Here is a 21,997-nt window from a genome sequence, read left to right as displayed (position 1 = left end):
TTTTGATATAAAATGTATAATCATCAAATGTTTTCAATTGATATCACATTCTTGAACACACAGCATATAAATAAATCATTGTCAATAAAACATAATGGTAAAAATTCTCATTGTCAGTAAATAAGAATTTTAATATTGTAGTTATTAAAAGGTAACCTCTTTAGTTGTCTTTGAATACTTTTTAATCCAGATCTCTGAAATATAAAGAGCGGCAAACTGTTTGAGGTAGCTCTGTAACATTTCTCCATCATTGCATTGATCTTTAATTGTAGAAGAATGCTGTAATGATAATACTTCCAAACAAAGTAAGTAGACAACATTTCAACCTGTTTTAATTTTAGCTCTGCGCTTACTGTTATTATTTTCATTCATAAGGTCACAAGTAGACATGACTTTATTTTAAGGGGTCACAACCTAAAAGCTGCCTGGTGAGAACACTGTAGAAGTGTTTTCTATTCAGAATGAGGCACTTTTCTGGTTATATTGTCAATGTAACTTTATCATTATTTGCAGCACTGCTAGTCTACATCAGCACAGAGTGAAAGATGGTTTAGATTAAATATGGGAAATCTACACAGCCCCTTCTTATTGAAGAGCTTGAGTCAAAATGTCCACAGCTGCAGAATGAAACATCTGGAAACAAACAAACAATAAAAAGACACACGGACACAACCAAACCAGCCTTTGTGTCAATCCAAAACATAACATGTGTAATAACTCATCAAGACACAAGAGAGCGCCTCTGGACTTTATCAAAGAATGAATCTACCACTGTGCTAAAAAAAACAGATGAGGATCATGGGTATCTGATCTAGTGAGTCAGTGAGCAGAAAGTCAATGAGTCTCCATGCAGCCTGTGTGTGTGTGTGTGTGTGTGTGTGTGTGGATGAGAGAGAGATGCATGACTGTGAAAAAAAAAATAAAAAAAATAACACTGTGCTTTTTTCCGAGGTAGATTTGTTCCTTGTGACGCTTTAAATTGTGATTCAGTGGTCCGAAACATTCAAAACAACCAGGTGATACGTGGAAATATGTCAACATGCAAGTATGGACATGTGACACAGCATGAAGATATTGAATGATTCTTGGCAATGAATCAATCAGCTGGTTGCCGTTCCCATTAGTAACAATAACGGCTTCACCTGATTTACACTCCGCTTTCTTACACCTACATCCTATTTGACTCAAACACACAGACCTCAGAGCAGTTTATATGATGTTGCAGGTTTACAAGGTGAATGTAAAGTGAAGTTTAATCTTGTTTCTTACTACCATATGAGGGATCTTCCTGTCTGTTTAGGATTTGTGCTCGTCACCCTGAGTCTGGACTGAATTTCTAGCTTTGTTAAATTGTCTCCACGTGTCCTCTGAATGCTCAAGTGTATATCTCCGTCACTTTTTTTTGTTCAATTTGCCCTCAAGTTCAGTTCATCCACACAGAAGAGTCATGTTAAGGGTTTCCTGAGATAAGGCTGACAGTGACTGTCTCTGGCCTACAGAGGGCAGCACATGACATTGCACTTATTAAAACTAGGTCAGAATAGTATGTCAGTCTGGATGACCTCTTGGTGACTCAGTTCTTGGTATAACCCTCAATGACAAATTACTTCATATTAAAACCAGGATTCAGGTCAGATTTATTCAACAGATATGATTTATTTTCTTAAATTTTTCCAAACTGCAGTTAGTAGACTTTCTTTTTTGTAGAAAGATTCAATAAAAATCCACATAACCAGGAGTCGGATGGTTGAGTCTTCCTTTTTTATTTATCTGGCAAAATAATAAAAAGGGAAGCATTTGGAAAGAGTCCAAAGTTAACAGTCAGGAAATACAAAAATATAGATGAGACTATTCTAACTGATTTATTTCCTCTCTCTCCAAATGAAAAAAAACTATATTTCTTTGGATCAACACATAATAATATGGACTGTATACTTATAAGACATCTTCTACACAGGATGTGTGTCGACTCCATCATGCAACTTCCAACTACCCCAAGTAATCAGTTCATGATCCAATAAGTCCTTTCATCTGTTGGTAAATCAAACCCCCTCCTCCATCCCCCACCCCCCACCCCCAATTTATTTCTAATAGATACCTGAATATTTATCCCCTAATGCACAAAGATCAACCCCCCCCCCCAAACCCTCCAGTCTATTTCTGGTGAAACCCTCCTCACGGTGGGTCGGGAAGCCTACAGGATCACAGCTTGTTGGAGGATGATGCTGTTCATGCTTGTTGGACTTTTGTCGGCAGAGTCCGAAACACGAAGCAAAGCGTTGACATGGCCGGCTTCCAGGCTGCTCCTCCTCCTCCTCCTCCTCCTCCTCTCCGCACGTCTACTCTTGGATCACTGTCCCGCGCTTGGACGGGGGCACCAGATGTTCAGGCAGCGTAGGCGGGAGCTCGTGGCCCTCCAGCTTTACCTTGATCAGGTGGTTGGCCAGGGCGAACTCCTCATCGTCGAGGAGGCCGTCTTTATCCACGTCGGCCAGCTTCCAGATCTTTCCCAAGACCGTGTTGGGAAGTTTCGACTTCAGCATCTCCTTCTTGGCCGCAGCGCCGGACACTTTTCCGTTGATGGGAGAGAGTGTGTAGAAGATCTCATCGTATGAAGGCTTGTCGCGGCCCACCACCCACTCTATCTCGTCGATACCTTCGCTGGCTCCCTCGCCATAGCCGTGGCCAAAAGGCCCGGTCATGGTTCCCTCAAAGGCTCCACCCTTGACGGTTTGGCTGGGCATGTTGGCCTCCTCCTGGCGCACCAGGGCCATGAGGCGGGCGATGTCGTTAGCGAGCATGTCTTCCACCGCTTCCAGCAGTTTGGGCTTCAGTGCGGCGAACTTGGCGAAGTCCTGACCGTTCAGCAGCTCCTGAGTCAAGAGAAAACAGGAATTGGTGATAGAAATAGATCAGTCTTCAATGGCTACCAACGCGAGCAGTATACAAGAAGCAGGATTTCCTGACAAACCAGGAAAAATAAATCTCATCCCCGTCCTGGCCCATCCTGGAGGGCAAAAGGCAAAGAAAGGCGAAGATGTGAAGAGAGTAAAGGTTGAAAAGGTCATGCTACTCTGAACCATTTATATAACAAGCCAAAAATATCATTACATGATGGAAACCTGCAGTTCATTCGGACAGTAAATCACTGTCTCCTGTCTCGTTATCCACCACCCTTTTTTCTTTCCTTTCAATCTCACCTGCATCTTGGCAAGCTTAGGGAAGTCTCCAGGTGAGATCTGGTGCTCCTTCTCGATCTTTAGGTAGATCTCTCCCAGGTTGGCTATCAGCTCCTTCTTCTTGTTGTCCTTTCCAAACATGCTTGGCATCTCCTTTTTCAGAGAGCTGATAATGTAGGCCTGCACCTGGAGAGCACATTCACAACAGGATACACACATTTTAGTGAACTGTGGGGAGTTGGATTGATCATATTTTTTGTAATTTTGTGCTTTATATTTCTCCATAGATCAGTCTTCAATGGGCACTGGGTTTTAAAGAAGTCCTCCTACACTCAAAAATGTGTTTTTCTTCTTGTTCTTACAGTTGGATGTTTGAGCTTCAGTGTTGCGTTTGACACTTGAAGGATGTTTTCACACCTCTCTGCTGACCTTAAATCTTAGGTTAACATGAGCAGGAGTTGTGACATCATGACTAGTTTGATGATAAACTTTACATTGAAACAGGATAGTTAAGTTTTTTAAATGAAAATTATGTTTGTGGAAAAACTGTTTGAAAGCAGAGTATTTTTATATCTTTGAACATTTCTGGAGAGAATCTTTAAAGTTGAGAATTTAGGCAATATACATAGACTGCTAGCGGAAGTAAAACCAATTCCTCTTTTATTCTTCTAAGTGTTATACCGCTGCTAGTTTATTAGATTAATATAATTATCTGACATACTTTTGTTCTCACTTCTCTTTGTGGTTGGTTTTGAAATTAAAGCAGGGGAAACGGAATAATTTTACATGTAGTTAGATCCTGATGAATATCTTGCCAAAGCAATGTAGACTGGCCGTAGATAAGAGGCAGTCATGATCATGTGACAGTCACGGAGAGGGGAAGAGAAAATATTATCCACCAGGTGTTACGCTGTTGGGTGCAGCAGGGGGTGATCCTGGAAAGCGAGCGGCATGAATTCCCTGAAGCAGCAGTTTGGAGAGCTGGGAGAATTTTCCCAGAAAAAAAAACCCCTGAACTGTAGATTTTTGTTCAGTAAAAACATTCCGATAAAATCAAAGTCTATTAAAAAAAAAACTAAGAAAAACTCTCAGTAGATTGGCTTGATAGGAATTCCACTGATATGGTGAAAAGTATACTACTATTGCATTTATTCATACATTTCTTTTACTTTTGAGGTGATTTCACAAGACATATTTAAATCTCAATTTTAATTCAGATCAAGGTATTTTTATTCTTGAGTTAAGTGTGGAGAAAGGCAGAATATGTGTACATGATAAGTACATTAGGTTTGGGCCGCTGATTAATCTGTTAACAGGAGAGGCCTCGACACGAACTTGATGCAGTTTTCTAGTCGGGCGTGGTTGACACTGACCTTGGCGAGGCGTGCTCGTTTGATGAGGTCATTGAGTTTGCGCAGAGCTGCGTTACGAGGCAACGACTGGATGTCTACGAACAGATCCTGCTCCTCCGCCTCAAACAGCTTCCTGTTGTCTGGGACCAACAGGGGTTGGGCCCAGAATGACCCGATGTACACCCGCACCACCTGGAATAAGAATTGCACAAAATCAGTCCACATTAATCTCTGCCCACACCCACATGAGAGGAAAGTCTTTCACAGGTCACAGACATGATGACGCTGCAATCTGGTTCAAATGAATGAAACAGACCCAGAAACACATTTGTATACTTAAAAAAAAAAAAAAAACAACCCCAAAAACAGACAAACAGGATGTGTGAAGACATGATATATGACACTGAGGTTGTAGGTGAAGGAACAAATTAAATAAAGTATGTGCTGTGCTTTCCATCCTGTGGGGAGGGTTTATGATACAATGCACTCTCAAAGTCAATGAATAATTATCCACATGATCCAAAGGTTTCTCTGGGATCGGTTTATGAATATAGCCCTGGATCAAATATTAACTCGACAGTCAAGGAACAATCACAAGACAGGAGGGGGGGGGTCACATGATATCAGGCAGTACATGAGGTCTGAGATACATGGTGTTAAAAGTGTATTTCACTTTAATTCGTTACACAGATAAAGACCCTGCGTGGGTTGTTATTGAAATGGAAACTTTGACGGAAATGATCTTAAAAATCTGTCACTATTCGATAACGGTTTCCTCCTATTGTCAAAAAACATGTATGTGAGGTTAATGGTCCCTGAGCGCTGCACCTTGGCCCTCCACTGCTCCTAATACTTACGATGGGTTACATGCAGAGACTGAGGACAAATAAAGTAGCTTTACCTTAACTGTGGTCTCAGAAAAACTCGTCAGTCCAGATCAGTCTAACACGGTCAGTTTCCCTCAAAACATTAACAGGCTGTGACACCTTCAGTGACCTTGACACCCAAGTAAAGAGCGGCTCATTTTAACTGAACGAAGAAGGAAAATCATCATCATTTATTTTAGGCTTTTTTTGCCTTTATTTTAGATAGTAACTGGCAGAGATGCCGACAGGAAACAGGGAGAGCAAGAAAGGGGAATGATTCGAACCAGGGAAGCTGCGATTATGTGGCATGCGCTCTAACCACTCGACCACCAGGGCGCTCCCACAAATCTAAAATGTATCTGTGGAAAAAGAAATCTATTTAACATTGAGTCTTTTACCTCGGGCGTGTTGATGATTTTGCCCAGGGACCACATCAGCGCTCCGTACACCCTCATCAGCTGCTGAGTGCTGATCTGGTCAGCCTTGTTCAGCACTACGCGCATTTTGTCCTCGTGGTTCTTGAGGGCGCGGATCACCTCGGAGAACTCGTCTGAGATGTCCAGTTTGTGGGCGTCAAACAGTAGGATGATGCGGTCCACGCGTTCGGCAAACCACTCCAGAACTGCGGCAAAGTCGTAACCTGTAGAGGAGATAAATGGGAAGAGAGGTGAGTTGATGTGCGTCACAGTTGATTCAGTGGATTTTTCCAAACTATGAATTGACTGTCAGCGAGAGTTTTGAATGTGTCTCGGCTGAAAAACAACCTGTCTGACATCCGTGACATTCCTAAACTCTGAGACAGCTACAACACTGTGGAGGTGTAACACAAACTACTATCTACATCTGTTTATTTCACAAAAATGTCTCTATGGATACAAGAAGGGAGTGGGACTTGAACAGGAAGTTAGTACTTAAAGTGACCATCAAAACTTCCTCTTGAAAAAAAAGTGTCTGAACTGAATAAATAAATGTAAAGTTTGACTGAAGAGTGTACGAGAAAGAGAATGAGAAGTGATAAAGCTAATGACTAAAATCTTGAAAAGCTCTAATGGTCAACACACGTAGGGCTGTCTCTAACTTCAGCTCATAAGTTTCCCTGTGTACTGTCAAGTCAAGAAATGTGTGATGAATAACTTGTGATGAATAGCTTAATATTAGCATCTAGTCAGAGTAAATCATCTCTGCAAACTCCCTCACAAACAGTTATTTTCTCGTTTTCCACTCATGATAGTTTGAAAGTATCTCTCATATTTTCCACTGAGAACAGCAGGCAGACGTGTGTAGAGACATAAAACCTGACAGAGAGCTCAAAGGCTCCAATCAGTCAATAAATTGTGTTGCTGCAGGCTTAATTGTGGGTTCTACGTCCATATTCCACATCCAATAATGTTTAGATAACAGCTTTGAAGAGGTGGGGCTTTCCCCCCTCTGGTTATCTATTAACTAGCTTTACTGACACGGAATGAGAAGTGCACAGAGGTAAAGATTGTTTAAACTTCTGGAAGCTATGAATTAGCTTCAGGGATTAAATGACCTCTATCTATTCACTACTCTCTTATCCTAAAATAAAAAATGTCAAGAGGTGTTTTGATCATTTATGCAGCGTCATTTTAACGCTACAAAGTGAAGTTCTGAGCCAAGAAACTTTATTTCTTTTTTGAGGTTATTTGAGAAACGAGAAAGGGGGTGGGTGGGTGGGCAAACTCAAACTGCATAAAACTGAACGTTGCTTTGCCTCGAGAGGCTGCGGAAAGAGAAATAGAGCGAGAGAGGGAGAGAGAGAGAGAATTATGGTTTTGATTAGTGAGTGTGTGTGTCATCTGATCAGAGAAGAATGCAGTTGCTCTAAAAGCTCATCTCGGCTGCCGCACAATCAGCGCCAGATCTGCTGCACACGCATTCCAACATGGCTGGCTTTTGTCTGTGTCCGAGCACGTGTATACAAAAGAGAGACGGAGAGATATGGTAGTGGACAGTTGGGAGAAAGAGAGGGAGAGAGATAGAGATATAGATAGATGCGAAGGGAGACAGAGAGACAGAGAGACTGAAAAAGAAAAAGGCAAGACAGAGAGCGTGAAAGTGACAGATATGGGTGAGAGAAACGTAAGAGTGAAAGTAAGAGGAACATGTGTAATAGAAGAAGAACGTGGAAGACGAACACTGGAAAACACCCACAGGACAAAAAAAGGAAAAGAAAGAGAAAAGAAAGCAGTGAGTGCGCATGACATTTGAAAGTAGAGGGGCATAAAAGGGGGAATATTTTAAGTCCAACATCCCCATGAGAGCCAGCTGAGGACATTTGCTCATTCTTTTTCTCAACATGTGTCGGGGGGGGAACTAGACGGAGTGACAGCTGCTCAAGCCGAGAATTACTTATAGCCCCCATCAACAACTGCAGCATCTCTAACATGCAAACATGCATACCGAGCACAATGAGTCTCAGAGTCTCATCATGGATACAGAGCAGAGAAGTGGGTGGACCAGGCTGTCAAGGTAAAATCTGTTAATATTAGAAGATACATTTTAAATCTCATAGCTTATTAAAGGAATAGTTTGACATTTTTTAAATAAGTTTTCTTGCCAAGAGTTGGACGATGTCAATACATATGAAGCTAGAGCCAGCAGCTGGTTAGCTTAGCGTGCTGTAACTAGCCTGGTTTTGTCTGAAGGTGACAAAATCCGCAGACCAGCAACTCTAAATTTACGACTTTTCGCATCTCATTTATATAATCTATACAGCAACTGAATTGTATAAGAGGAAGTCCGACACGTGTTCCTGTAAAACCACAACATGGAACATGGCAGGGGTTGTAGCGGCTCCTCGGCTCTGGAGTGGCCTGTCGGAGGCCACTAGACAGGCTGAGGCTTTTGATGCTTTTAAGATTTACCTTTATCCTCTGGCTTTTCTGATTTCTTGAGTTTAAAACTATGTTTAAACTTGTTTCTATCTTTACTACCACACCATCTGCTATGCACATATATGTCTTTATGCCTGTATCTCTGTCTGTGAAGTACTTCATTGAGAAACCTGTTTGATTTTTTAAGTGCAACCTAAATGAAACAAACTTGAAAACTTGAAACGTGTCATTTTTACACTTTGGTTTTTATGCCGATTAAAATAATATGATAAGTAAAGAGGATTAAGCGTGCAGCATTGTCAGCCGACATTGAACAACATGGCTGCAGAGCTGAGGTTCGCTAAGTGGAAGTTTGGCTGCAGTGGATTCGGAGGTATGTCAACCACCAGGCTGTTTAAGGACATGAGAACACGAGGCCCAGCGTCAAGCCATCAAAGTCGTCTCCAGTGCTGCTGAAAGGGTAAACCAGTGGCTCTGGATTAAGAGGAGAGGCACCTGGGCTCCGAAATAACATCAAGAACAAGGTGACATCAGGGGAGGGGGGGGGGGGGGGGGGGCATTCAGGCCAGGCCTCATTGCTAAACCCTGTTGTGGTCTCATCAGTGACATGCTGCGGAAGGAAAGCGCCCACTTGTAAAACCCTGAGACGTCATCGCTGTTCCCTCTCACAACAGCAAGGTCTCAAGGTACGTGCAGCAAACTAAAGATCATATCATCAAATCCTAAATAAACCGTAACGTGTTAATTTGTGAGCTTTAGAGGTGCTGGTTGGTGGATTTTGTTACCTAGCTGTTCCCCGGCTTTGTGCTAAAATAAGCTGACGGTCTCTAATTTAAATTTAGAGTACAGGAGTCAATTTTCTCATCAAACTAACTTGTGAGAAATTACTCAATTATTTTGTCCTGCTGGTTCCTTTATAGTGTTTCGTGGTTCATTAAGGAACAAATACTGCTGACCTCAACAGAAATTATTGCATAATCTAAGAATTACGCAATGTGTACTATAAAGCTTGGATAATGTTATTTCAATGAGTCAGAGAATTTGTGTGCAAAGCTCTTTTGGACATGACCTGCAGTAACTCACACAGGTTGTTTTAACACTGTAGAAGACAAATCCAACGTTTCTGTCACTTTAACAGTAAAAAAAACGGACTGCTCAACCGTCCGGCTTTTTTATGGTGTTACAAAAATATGTAAGACGCTGCTCCTTGTTAAGATACAGACGTGTTTGTCTATGACATCTGACACTTGTTAGCAGATTACAGTGCTGAGAAATAACACAGCAGTTTCCTGAAGCCGGGTACAAACCCAATATCTGCTAGTATTTGGAGTATGTCCAGACACACACACACACACACAAGCCACACAATCCACTCGTCCTTGTTTATATATGACACAGTGGAGTACAGTATTGTATCAGTGTTTATATAGAAACAGAGCAGAGGATAACGTGGGTCGTTGAGTGTGTGTGCTTGTGTGTTGGAGAGTAAGAATGTGTAAGTATGTATGTATAGAAACAAAGCTGTCTGAGGTGTGAGGCAACACACACACACACACACACACACACACACACACACACACTTTTGTAGGATCCTTATCAGATGGAACTAATTTTGGTTTGTATGTTTACAGTCGCTTCTTTGGCATTTTCAGTGTCTTTACAGGACTCTTTTTTCTCTCCTCCTGCTTCTTCTTCTTCTCTGCTGCGTCTCACAGGAAACTGAACTCAATAAAAAGCAGATTGACTGTGTATCAGGTCTTGGGTGGGGGGGATGGGTGGGAGGAGGGCAGTCTTGGGAAACACTCTGCTATGTTTGCCATTTTACTCCACTTCCTTTCCCTACAGTACGCAAAAAAGCTGCTGCTGTACGTAGGCTTCCTCTTAAAGGGGCTCAAACCAGGTACAAAAAGCAGAAGTTGTGCTCAGCTGCGCTGTTATCTTCTGCTTGTATTCTGTAAAATCATCAAAAGTAAAAAAGGAAAACTGTGTGTGCTGCAACTCTGGACTGACCCTGTAGGTCACAGCATTGTCGGAGCAAGCTGAGACAAAAATATAAATTGATTTATTCCCAGGGAATGACTCTGATAAAATGTGATAAAGGATACAGCGTGGGACAGAAAGTACACAGAGTGACAGAAACACTGATGAAGAAATAAAAAAAATCCAGCTACATAGAAGAAAAGCTTTCAGTTATAAGTCTGGTCTGAAAACAGAAAGAGAGACTAAAGGAAAGGATGTGAAAGAGGAGCGTGCCCTAGAAAACCACAGGTACAGAGACAGGAAGTACACTTCAAAGTGCTTCGTGCCCCTTTGCTTCTGTCAAGCTGTGAATGCCTCCATCAGACTTACATGAGCTATTTGGCCTGGGGGGGGGGGGGGGGGGGGGGGGGGTAAAGAGTTAAATATGGGCTTGACAGTGCTACGAGCAAGACTGCTAGAGTTTGACTTTGTAAAAAAAAAAAACATAGCGAGGCTTAGAGGGGAGGGAGCACATACTGAGCATGTTTCCTTTTTCTTTTTTAAACTTCCTGTCGACGTACTTTGCATGTATGCAGAGCTACTGTTTACATTATTTCAGGGTGCTTGAGCGGAGGGTGTGGCTCTGTCAAAAAACACTTGTAACACTCGTGAGTTGCTGAGCGAGAGGGTACGAGGGCGAGTTAGTGCGTCAGACAGACCTCTGCTTATCCTCTGTTTCTCCCCGGACAGGATTCCTGGAGTATCGATGATACTGATGCTCTCCAGGACCGGGTTTGGCATCTGGGCACACATGAACCTGCAGAAAAAGCACAAGGGAGGGGAGGAAGAGAAAGTGAAAATAGAAGAAGTGTGAAGGTAGAGAGGTAGAGAGGGACGATGGGAGAGGCAAAAAAACCAGTCGGGTGAGAGTGTTTACACATAAGCGTGGCATTAAACAGATATTATTGTGCAGCTTTAAGTAACAACCGCCCTGCTCTCAAACATCAACACTCGCTGCTGGAAAAACTAAACATGAAGCTCGAAGATGCAGCGGTGGGTGTGAATAGCAGTAACTGTAGATCAGGGTCAAGCGGCTACGCCTTTTTCACAACTACCTGTAGTTAAGAATGGTGATATGTGATGATTATAGGTTGTATTTGAAACTACAAAAAGACTGTTACTTTGAGGATCTATTAATCTGTCATTTTCTTGATTAATTGATCAGTCAGAAAATGGTGAAAAATGTTTCCCAAAACCCAAAATGACATCCTCTTTTGTCCCAACTAAATGCTTAAAAAATAATAATAATAATTAAAAGGATTATTCTTTTATCAAAATAGTTGCTAATTGTCCTAGGGTGGTTCTGAAAAAAAAGGGGTTACAACTGAATAATACTTTCATGATGGATTACTTTTTGAGTCTATAGAATGCAAGAAAATGGAAAAAAATGATCATTGTTATCAAAAACCCAAATTGCTCAAACTCAAATGCAAACCTCAAATATCTGTCCTGTAATTGATGAATCGTTGCAGCTCTAGATTAATCGTCTTATGTATAAATGTCACAAAATAGTTAAAAACTACTTTTTTTTCTTGTATAAATAATAACCTATGATCAATAAATTATTGAAATAATGGCTGATTAATTTACTGTTGATGGACTAATCAATTAATAACGACTAATTATGAATGGTTTCAGCTACAGTCGAGACTTTCCATGTTGTATAGTACACTTGTTTTTTCCTTAGCAGTCTGCGGAGCTGTCTGACCGTAGGAACGCCTCCATTGATGTAAGAATGTTTGGGAAACACTCGGACAATACGCTGTAATTCATGAATTGTGGGAATTGTGAGTCATTCCCACTGTAAAGTAATTCACTGCACAAAGGTCTCCTTTAATCCTGGACACCAGGGTTTTAAACTTTAAAGGGGAGTGTCACTCTCTAACAGAAAGTGGGCCAGGACACACACACACACACACACACACACACACACTAAACAGTGCGAGAAGATGCGTGGTTTTACATAAACCCACGGCGTCCGGGACAAAGACGGGGATTGTTAAGGCACCCCTAGAGTTGAAAGTGCTGCTTCTCGCTCTGCTGCCCTCTCAGTCAAACTGAACCGATACTCACAACATGAGCTCAGAGGCACCGGGTCACAAGACCGGGAGAACCGTTCTTTTACATTCCTGCTGCAAAAGCACCCAAGGGCACACACACACACGCACACACACACCAAACCCTAAGAGAGGTCCCGCAACACACGCAGGGGGGAAAAAGGAAAAATCCAGGGACAAAGTCAAAGAAATATGAGAGAGGGGCTTTTCTCATGCAGATCCTATGTATGTTATTACATTACAATAACACCGACGGCCAAAGATAACAAACACGCAGCTCTTTTTTCCTCACGAACTCTCACTGCTGATGGCCGACAGGATGATATCCAGTTGGAATTTTCTGGCTCAGGTTTTCCATTTAAACTATCTATCCCAACATTTTCCACACGGAGCTTGTGGGGGGGGGGTGCACAACTGATGAACTCAAATTCTCAGGAAACAGGAGGATCCTAATAGGCATGGAGGGCCCCAGCACATACCTGAGCTCCTTTACTGTTAAATTATGTGTCAGGAGAGTGAGAAACCTGTCGGCTGCCTACTAAAGCCCTGCCTGGTACGTAATCGATCAGTATGTACTGCTTACTGTCTATTTAATGAATGATTAAGTCTGTGGTCACCAGTGGACTGTTCACACTGAAGAATATTCAAGAAAGACAGTCATGCATCACATGACTGACAGCAGCTCGTCACATTTCCGAAAACTTAGCACCAAACGGGCATTATTTGGATCACATATCGGGAATCTAAATGGTTACTTTCTCAACTACAACAACTATTAAAACTTCATGAAGTGACGGTAGCTTTTAGCCTGACTCTCAATCTCCGCCATTGTGCACTCTGAGGTGAACCAATGCATTATGGGTCAGCAGAGTATGTCAAGTAAGGTCACGCTCAGCTAGTAAACATCTGCGCATTTCTCACGTACACAAATGTTGGAGCACACTTGACGTCACTTTGATGAAAAGTCCGTTAGCATGACGCCTGGATTAATATTCCACGTCGGACCCCCTCATACCCCCCCTCCAGGCCCTATTGGAAGTCTTCCTCTCTTGCCTCACTTCCTGACCTTTGACCTTCACTCACATTGTAACCTCAACTTCCCGAGGAGGAGAGGAAGCAAAGCAGAGTTGGCCGGCGCCTGCACTGGGGATGTGTACCGGGGAGGTTACAACTGTGTGACTTTTCCATGTTTGCTTCCTCTAAACTTTTTCTCAGTGTATGTGTTGGATTAAATTACATCGTTATATGTGTGTAAATATGTTCATGTGTCCTCAGGTGTGTTTGTTCCTCTGTATGGTGACAAATATGCGATCTACAAGGCCTTGTGTGTATGTGTGTGTGTCAGCTGGTGTCTCAGTAAAGTGCCGAGTCAGTGTCCTTGAGCAGGACAGTGCAGACCAGGGCGGGCCAGTGTGGAACCAAGACTTTGCTGACTCTGATTTTACTGAATAATGGCTTACAGAGAGCACAAAAACACACTGAGGCCTCTGACTTTTGCAGCATTTCACCTAAAAAAAAAGGAAGGAAGTGTGAAAATATGCAGTATAAAATGTTCTAGGTTATCTGGGAGTGGGAGAGACACATTATCTTTATTTACTGACATTTATTATCTAGACCTCGCTGCACAAGAGAGCAGAAGAACCTGAAACAAAAATGGAAATGAGGGGAAAGATGTTCGCATACGCCAACTGTTCCCTTCTGTCAGGAGAAGACTGTAGGTGTGAGGGTCCCATGACGTTACCTCTGTTTATTCTCCTCGTAAATTAGTGGTTATACTGAAGGTAAGTCCTACCTGAAGCCTGGTAGTTAAAGGCTAATCCACAGGTTGAATGACTATGGTTTAAAAGGGCTGATCACACTGAACCGGGTCCCTGTGTTGGTATTTTCTTCTCTAACTCAATTAGCGGTCTGACCCTTTATAACCCTTCAACATCTACACTTATGAGCGAGTTAAAAAAAACAAAAACACATTCAATAACCCCACTGCTGAAAGCCAATCGAAATATTTTTGGCCTTCTGAGAGGAAAGTGGAAAACTTGCTCGATCCAAGCCAAAAAAAGCCCAGTTCCAAATGCTCGTCTTGACAAAAGTTTTATCGACCTGCGGAGGCCTGCTCCGAGCTACGTGCTGTCACGACTGATTAATTATGTATTAGATCTACACGTTTAACAAGGCTGTGCACCTGCTGTTGTCAGACTTGCATATATCTGCTATGTACGATGATGTGAGCTACTAACAGCCTTTCATTAGGTTGATCTTTAGACCACTTAGCCCTGATTTCAAAGAGGATCACAACTCCCATGAGTTTGACAAATGATGCTGAGGTGGACAATGGCCTTTGTTGATGCACAATCTTATCTGGTTTCCCCTCAGGTCTGTAATAAACTCGAGGGGTGAACAGACAGTCTGTGAGGTCCCGGCAACACCCAATCTTTTAACACTGAAACACATTACTTCACTTTTTTGGAGGAGGACTGATGTTGTTTGACAGAGGTTAGCACTCATGCGAGATAAAGTAAACACTCCACATAATTGAGGGAAATGATTGCAAAGGATAATGGAAATAGGGCTATCGTAAGGAAGTGTCAGCCTGAGTGTTTTGGCCTTGTGTTGTTTGTGCTAATACAGTGTTTGGTTGATAATCTGAAGCTAATAACAGATTAAGATGCTGACCGTCCGCAAGTACATCATCATTTTTTTGTGTATTATTAGTCCGACTGTTTGAGAGGCTACTCCTGCGTAGGGGGACACCACAGAGACAGCAGAGACAGTGAGAGAGACAGAGAGCGAGGGATATATTTACGTCCTCTATAGGAAGTGACACCAATAACAAATCCAGATAAAATAGACAGGATTAAGGATGTTTAAAGATTTAATTTGCTTGCCCCTCTCTCACATTTCACTCTGAGCCTGGGACACTCACTGAAATCCTGGCGGTCATCACTCACTCTCCTTTTTTTTTTCTTAACCTCTCTTTTCTCTCTATTCAGTTTGTTTCACTTTCTGTTCTGCTTTTATGTTGCAGCTTTCTATAATTTCCTAATTTTTGCCACTCTTGCCTTACACAAATTACTTAAAGCCCCACCTGAGTAACACTTGAGTCATCTGAGGTTTTTTTTTTGTGTCCTTAAGTGTAGGGTTTTTTTTTTTTTCTACATTAGACTTTGACATCCGGGTGAGTAAGAGAAGCAAGTGGCAGTCCGAGTGAGTCATAAAACTGTAGGAGGGACTGTGTAACTTTCTTCAGGATATCATCAGGCATATCTTAATGTCACAATACTACAAGTAGAGCTGCAACGATTACCCATTGAATTGATTACTTTTAAGAAAATTCTCTCATTCCAGCTTCTCATCTGAGTATTTTCTGGTTTCTTTGATATTAAACTGAAAATCTTTGGATTGTGGATAAAACAAAACATTTGAGGATCTCAGCTTGGGCTTTAGGAAACTTTTCTCCATTTCATAGACCAAACGACTCATCGACTAGTCAAAAAAGTAATCAACTGATGAATCAATGGTGAAAATAATCATTAGTTACAGCCCTAACTACAAGGAGATAGACACAAAAACCTTTAACCCCTGGTAATAAGGTTTCGCAAGGCCCACTCACAGGTAGTGAAAAAGGGAGTTGGCTTGTAGCTCCTGTGATGTGGTAACACTTATATGGTTCAGGAGGTATGAAACTCATGACAGCAGCCACATCTGAGGACAGGACAAGGTCAGTGTGGTTGCCTAGCAACACTACTTAACAACTATTTCTCCATTGAAGGGGCCACACTAGTGACACTGGGACAAAACTGTGGAGTGACACTGCCAGGTGCTCAGAGATAAGAGGCTGAAGAAGGGTAAAGGAAAGGGAGGCACGGTGGTAACTTGCAGGATCTTGCTCCAAAGTGAAAGGAAAAGGACTTGTTTGAGTGGTGTAGGGTGTTAGGAAAGCACCCTCCTGTCCTTGGTGTTTACCAGACTGTCTCAACCAACTATCTATTGACACTAAACATCCGCATTCCCTGAGGATGATGAAATGGGGAAAACTCACTCACTTGGTTTTGACAGAGCTTGGGGGGGGGATAGTACATGTAAGGACTTGTAGTGTATGGAGGGGATTTAAACCATGGGTGATGTGTTTTAATGACACGTTTCTGTTTCTCAACACGCAGCTGCATCCTGACTGAGTGACATTTCCAGACAAGCAATGACATATAATCGACTCATTCATACATTAGTCAATAGCTTCAGTGCCCTAGCTGCTCAGACCCTATAATCCATCTGAATTACATTTTTCACATTTCTTGGCTATAAGCTGTTTAGTGTGATATTGGAAGCACACGGGCTTTTACCTGTTGAGGAAGGCGTTGCCAAAAGCGTTGAGTTTGCGGAAGGGCTTCTTGGGGTCGACCACTAGCGCGTTGCCCGGTATTACCCCGTCTTGCTCCCCGTGCATCACCGCGATGAAAGAGTCTGTGGTCGGCTCGGGTCCAATCCGCATACCGGGGAAGTCCTGCTCCATGAGGTGCCGGATAAAGGTGGTTTTCCCGGTGGAGTACTGCCCCACCAGCAGGACCATGGGCTTGTTGTCGAAGTCGGCATCTTCCAGCGCAGGGGAGTGGAAGTCGTGGAAGCGATACGTGTCCTCCAGCGGGAACAGCTTGGTCCGGTACAGCCGCCGCAGACCCTCCGACACGTTTTGAAACAGCTCCGGGTCCTTCTTCATGTTTTTCCTGAACATGATTCTTGCCCCTTTAAATTGACACCGGCTGTGTCAGTTTCCCCCTTGTGGATAAGAAGCTTGAGGTGTTGGTTGTGGATCCTCTCACCCCGTCAGAGAGTTGAGCAGCTGCCTGCGGTAATGAAGCAATGGCTGGGCGAGGTCTTGGAAGTTTTTGTCCCCACCTCCTCGTTCGCTAGCTAACCAGTCATTCAGGAGGACTCCCTCTTCAGCTGACGTTGGCTTAATGTTATATTGCCAGCTTCACCCCGCCGTAAATACCGAGCTTTTGCTTGATAAATATCGTTTAATGCTGCAAAATTACTGTAATAACTCCACCGTGGCAACTCTTTAGCAGTTAGCTGACTCGCTTAGCGCCCGCCTGTCAGTTGCACCAACTAGCCTCAGCAGCTATACTTCTTTTTTCTCTAGGATGGCAAAGATATGACTCGCCCTACTCCACCTCTGATTGGTGCATCCTGGCATTCTAACCCGGCCCTAACCAATCACATTCTTCGTGCCACTAACCCAACCAACGAAGGCAACGAGTACCAGCCAATCAGAGGTAGAGAAGAGCGGGTCAAGACTCCATCGTCCTAGGAAAAAATAGTTGGTTAACCGGCGAAGCCAAATAGAAGCGGAAATACAACCTCTACCATGCCAGCCAATTTCCCCTCAGACAGAGAAATACATCATTCCGAATTTGTTTATCATTACGTTTAATCAGGGATATCTTTATGGGTGATTTTGATGTCCTAACTAAGATGTTTAAATAAACAAATGTCCTGTAGAGAATAGTATTCCCCCAATGCAAATGTTCTGGTCTTCTATTTATAGTGACTTAAACTGGAAAAAGGCCAGATGTATACCAGACAAATATTGTTTTTAATATAAAATGAATGAATAAACACTTGTGATTTCTGTGGTCTAAACAAAGAAACAGCATTGGATTTATTTTTCCATTATATGTAGGCTATTCTTAAATATTTTGGGTTGATATGCAAAACCTTCGTTTTATAGACATTTATTAACATCTATTACAATAGAAGCAAAAAAGACTCACATAATATTTGATCTATTTATTTAATTTTAATGTGTATTATTTTGCCTTTATTAAATATAAAAAGCTCTTTCACAGTCCCTTTACCATTTTTAACATAAAGACTGAATTGAATAATAACTGAATTCCCCGGCACTTTGCTTCCTCTTTTTGTTCATTAAACTTGTTTTTTTTTATCTTACTTTTGTTTGAGTTTGACTGTTGTCAACAAAGTTGAAGGGGGGAAGTACAGTAGTAGTGAATTTAATGTGTCTTATAGTTCCTCAGGAATAGGTTTCAGTTAGTTTAATATCCAAGGCCAATACTGGACCTTTCTTTACCACAGCACTATCTGGTAATTGACACTACTTATATATTGTATTTTACTGGCACTATGATTGTACAGTTTTTGTAAAAGAGTTATAGACTGTGGATGCAGTTTTAGGCCCTCTTGCTCAGTTTTTGGTTATAAATTAAGATCAAACATTATAGCTTTCCAGTTTTGGAGTTTGTACTTTCAGTTTGAATCTAGGCTTTTGAGCCTTGGAAAGGTTTGTAGTCTACTTTTACTTTGTTTTGTGGGCATCAATAGAATTAAAACACATAAAGTGACCTCTTATTGACCACTAATTAATAATGTAATTGATATTCCCTGTGAAGTCAGTCGTGTTGCTTTCATATTCATGCATGGTTTTGGTTTTAATTTCAAATGTCACCTTCAAATTGCACACACAGGATGACACCTTTATTTATTTCCACTTTCATTCTTGTACTTTACACACTTTTGTTACTTTTGTGTATTTCTCAGGTGTGATTATGTACATTTCAGGTCAGGAACAGAAAAAGACACCTTACACACTCTTATCACATACATTCATGTACAGTATTAACTTTATTCTTGCCTTTTGAAGTGCTGTTATGTATGAAAGTGTTCTTTGTTTTGACATAGAGAATGTATAGAAGTGGTATTGTGATTTGCTTGCTTTCCCTTTTTGGCCTCTATTCGCTCTGATGTCTGTAATTTCTTGTAAGTCTATGTGGGTTGGGCACCTCAGGGTGTGTGATATTTGAATAGCAGTATTTATTTTTTCATTCCTTCATTAATTCATACATCCATCCATGTCAGGGAAAGTTCCAGTAATGTTATACCATTTACTGAAAATGTTTCTCTGATATTTATATGTAGTTTCAGTTTTGCTTCTAATTTAAGATAGTTGTATCAAATTGCACACACTTTCTCTCTCTCACACACACACACACACACACACTTACACACTCACTCACACACATATAAGTGTTAAAACAGTACGACAAAGAAGCCGATAGATAGTATTTTAATTTTATTGCAATGAATGAACTGCACAGAAAGTTCATTAAAATGGGGACAGGAAAAAACAACAACTAGAATATTACTGTACAAACACAATTCAAAAGTCAGATGTTCGGAGAGTCCCAGCAGCTTTCTGATGACAAGAGGTGTCCCTCCACAGATAACAGCAGCTCCACTGGAAGCCAGAGATTTTCCATATGGAGATGCTGTTACAGCTGGTGAGACCCACAGAAATAGCACAGCTGACAACGCTTTTGGGAAAACGTGAATGTGATGGGATTCATTTAATCACAGGATTGATTGCACAGTTTTCTGCTGAAATCCCTCAACAAGAGAGGTATGTACATGATTTGTGAGGTGTGAGTGTAAAAATGTTTTTCTTTATGTAGTTATGTTAAAATTGAGAGCCAAAAATTGTCATCATAAAATCTCATGTCATATAGCATGTGAATTGTTCAGGTCACCATGGTCAAAGTCCCAGGATTGCTGCTATAATTGACATTATTATATCAAACTGTAAGATCCCTGCAGTTCACTGTAAGCCTTCCATAAGTCTCTTTGCTTGAATGACATTGCAGGAAAAGTTTCACATAAATAAAGTAATACTGCCCTCTTTTGGTCAGTGGGTGTTGCTGACTAAGTGAAATAATTTTACTGCAGATTTTATATCTGAGCCTCTGTGTGATAATACCACCCACACATAATACATGGTCAGTAAACTACCATCCACCACAGGCTTGTGTTGTCTTATCTTGTTTTTTACTGCTTCTAAGATTATATGTTATCCTTATGACACCAATAAAAATCAGGGTCATTCACTGAGAGAGTCAAAGTATGTGTGATAGGAGTCAAAAGGATTGGCTGTCCAGGCAAATCAATTTTTTTTTAAATTAATCTTTTACATACACATACTGATATGGCTTTGAACCAAAGTGTTACATATGAGTGTGCATCATTTTACTCATCGTCTTGGTTTCCCAGAATCACTCTAAACTTATCCCGACTGAGCTTTGACCCCCGACCTGCTCCTTCTGTAAGAAAACAAAGCCATAAAGTAGTTTAAGTCTTGACTAAGTGACCTTCACCCCTATTGTCTCCTTCGACTTTGTTCACACTACTATATATACTTTTTTTTAACCTGGTAACTCCACTGTGAAAGTTTTATCAGTGCATTTAGAGACTCTTTCGTGAATCACAGCACTGTGTTGAAATTTGACTGAGGATAAATTTAGTTTGAAACACAAGTCTGCAAGTCTGACAGATATTCTCTAAAATTCAGATTAGTTTAGTTACCTTGTTGACTTTTTTACAGAAGTCAGGTTGACTTCTGGTGACAAATTCTTAGTAAAACCTGCAGTGACTGCTCTTTAACCCTAATCAGGTCATATATTTCAATCCTATTTATGCTTCCTTTTGAAAATTATTATTGTGGTTTATGGACAAATGTCATAGGATCAAGGATTTTGAGGAGAGAGACTGTCTCTGTACAGAAATGATCAGATTTTTTAACATCAAACATGAAACGCTGATTTGAGTCCCATTAACAGCCATGCAAATAAATGTTTTGCTCATTTGCAGAATGAAAGTAAGTTTTTGGCTTCCATGGCAACCATAAAATCCAACAGGAAACATTTAGATCGTAATCTAGCCCATTTAATGAATGTCCTCAATAACCATTTTATGCTTCTCCTTGTAGTCATCTATTTCCTTTCAAATGAGGCAAAAAATTGCTCAAAGGATGGGACTTTTTATAGATGGAAGAAAATGTATTCACTTCCAGTGACTTGCTTAAGTTGCTTGCAGAGACGGTGCACAGTTAATTTTTAATCAATAGTAAAATATTTAAAATTTATATACCTATCCTATGTATCTTCACAAGTGCATGAGGTCATGGTAAAGCGAATGATATCACATGATCGATTTCTAATTTTTAGTTAATTAGAAACAATGAAATGTATGTAAAAAAAAAAGTTCATACTCACCAAGAAAACACTGCAAATGAGCCTCAATTCTAGCATTAAGTCAGATAAGCAGAAAACAGAAAGAAATGAACAAGTGAAGGTGTGACAAACAGTAAATAGGAGAGGAAAACAGTTAATTGGGGAGCTTTTGAAGGAGGATAGAGGTCAGAAAGAAGTGAGCAGGCTGAAAAAGAAGTCCCGAGTCCTGAGAAACTCCTGAATGAGGGCTGCTTAAGACTGTGTGGGGGAGAGAAGAAATTAATGATTACACTTACTGTAAATATGTAACAAACCCAACCTGCCCATAAAACCTGGCAAATCGCAATGTGCTCAGACAGCCACAAACACGAGGATGAGATACAATCATCAAAGATGGAGAGCCAATAACAGACACCATCAGGGCTCAAAGTGCTTCGTCATTGCTTCCTGCATCTGTACTGTCACATTTTTCAATAACTGTATAGAGATTTAAGCGGGGCAGCTGCGACTATAATTAAAAGATTAAATGCAGGTCATTAAAACACTAAAATATCATTTTAAACCAGTGTTTCCTTCATAGATTATGAAAGATCTGAAACCCGCTTTGTTGCTTGTAATGATTGTTCATTTACTTGATTTCTATTGAGTC

The 21,997-nt window shown here is 41.2% G+C and overlaps 1 protein-coding gene across 1 annotated transcript; it reads right to left on the bottom strand.

Annotated features, from left to right (window-relative positions):
- Positions 1–1,742: 1,742 nt before the first annotated feature.
- Positions 1,743–17,409, bottom strand: ehd1a (EH-domain containing 1a). Its single transcript, XM_053323906.1, has 6 exons — positions 16,672–17,409; positions 10,934–11,031; positions 5,796–6,037; positions 4,553–4,723; positions 3,201–3,365; positions 1,743–2,873 (listed from the first exon to the last, which is right to left on the bottom strand). Exons 1-6 carry the CDS (start codon positions 17,058–17,060, stop codon positions 2,340–2,342), a joined length of 1,599 nt encoding a protein of 532 aa, XP_053179881.1. The 5' UTR covers positions 17,061–17,409; the 3' UTR covers positions 1,743–2,339.
- Between the last annotated feature and the right edge of the window lie 4,588 nt (positions 17,410–21,997).

Source organism: Scomber japonicus, chromosome 8, assembly GCF_027409825.1.
Source record: "Scomber japonicus isolate fScoJap1 chromosome 8, fScoJap1.pri, whole genome shotgun sequence".
Classification (NCBI taxonomy): domain Eukaryota; kingdom Metazoa; phylum Chordata; class Actinopteri; order Scombriformes; family Scombridae; genus Scomber; species Scomber japonicus.
Note: the sequence above shows the minus strand (reverse complement) of the source record. Positions and strands in the feature narration are given on the sequence as shown.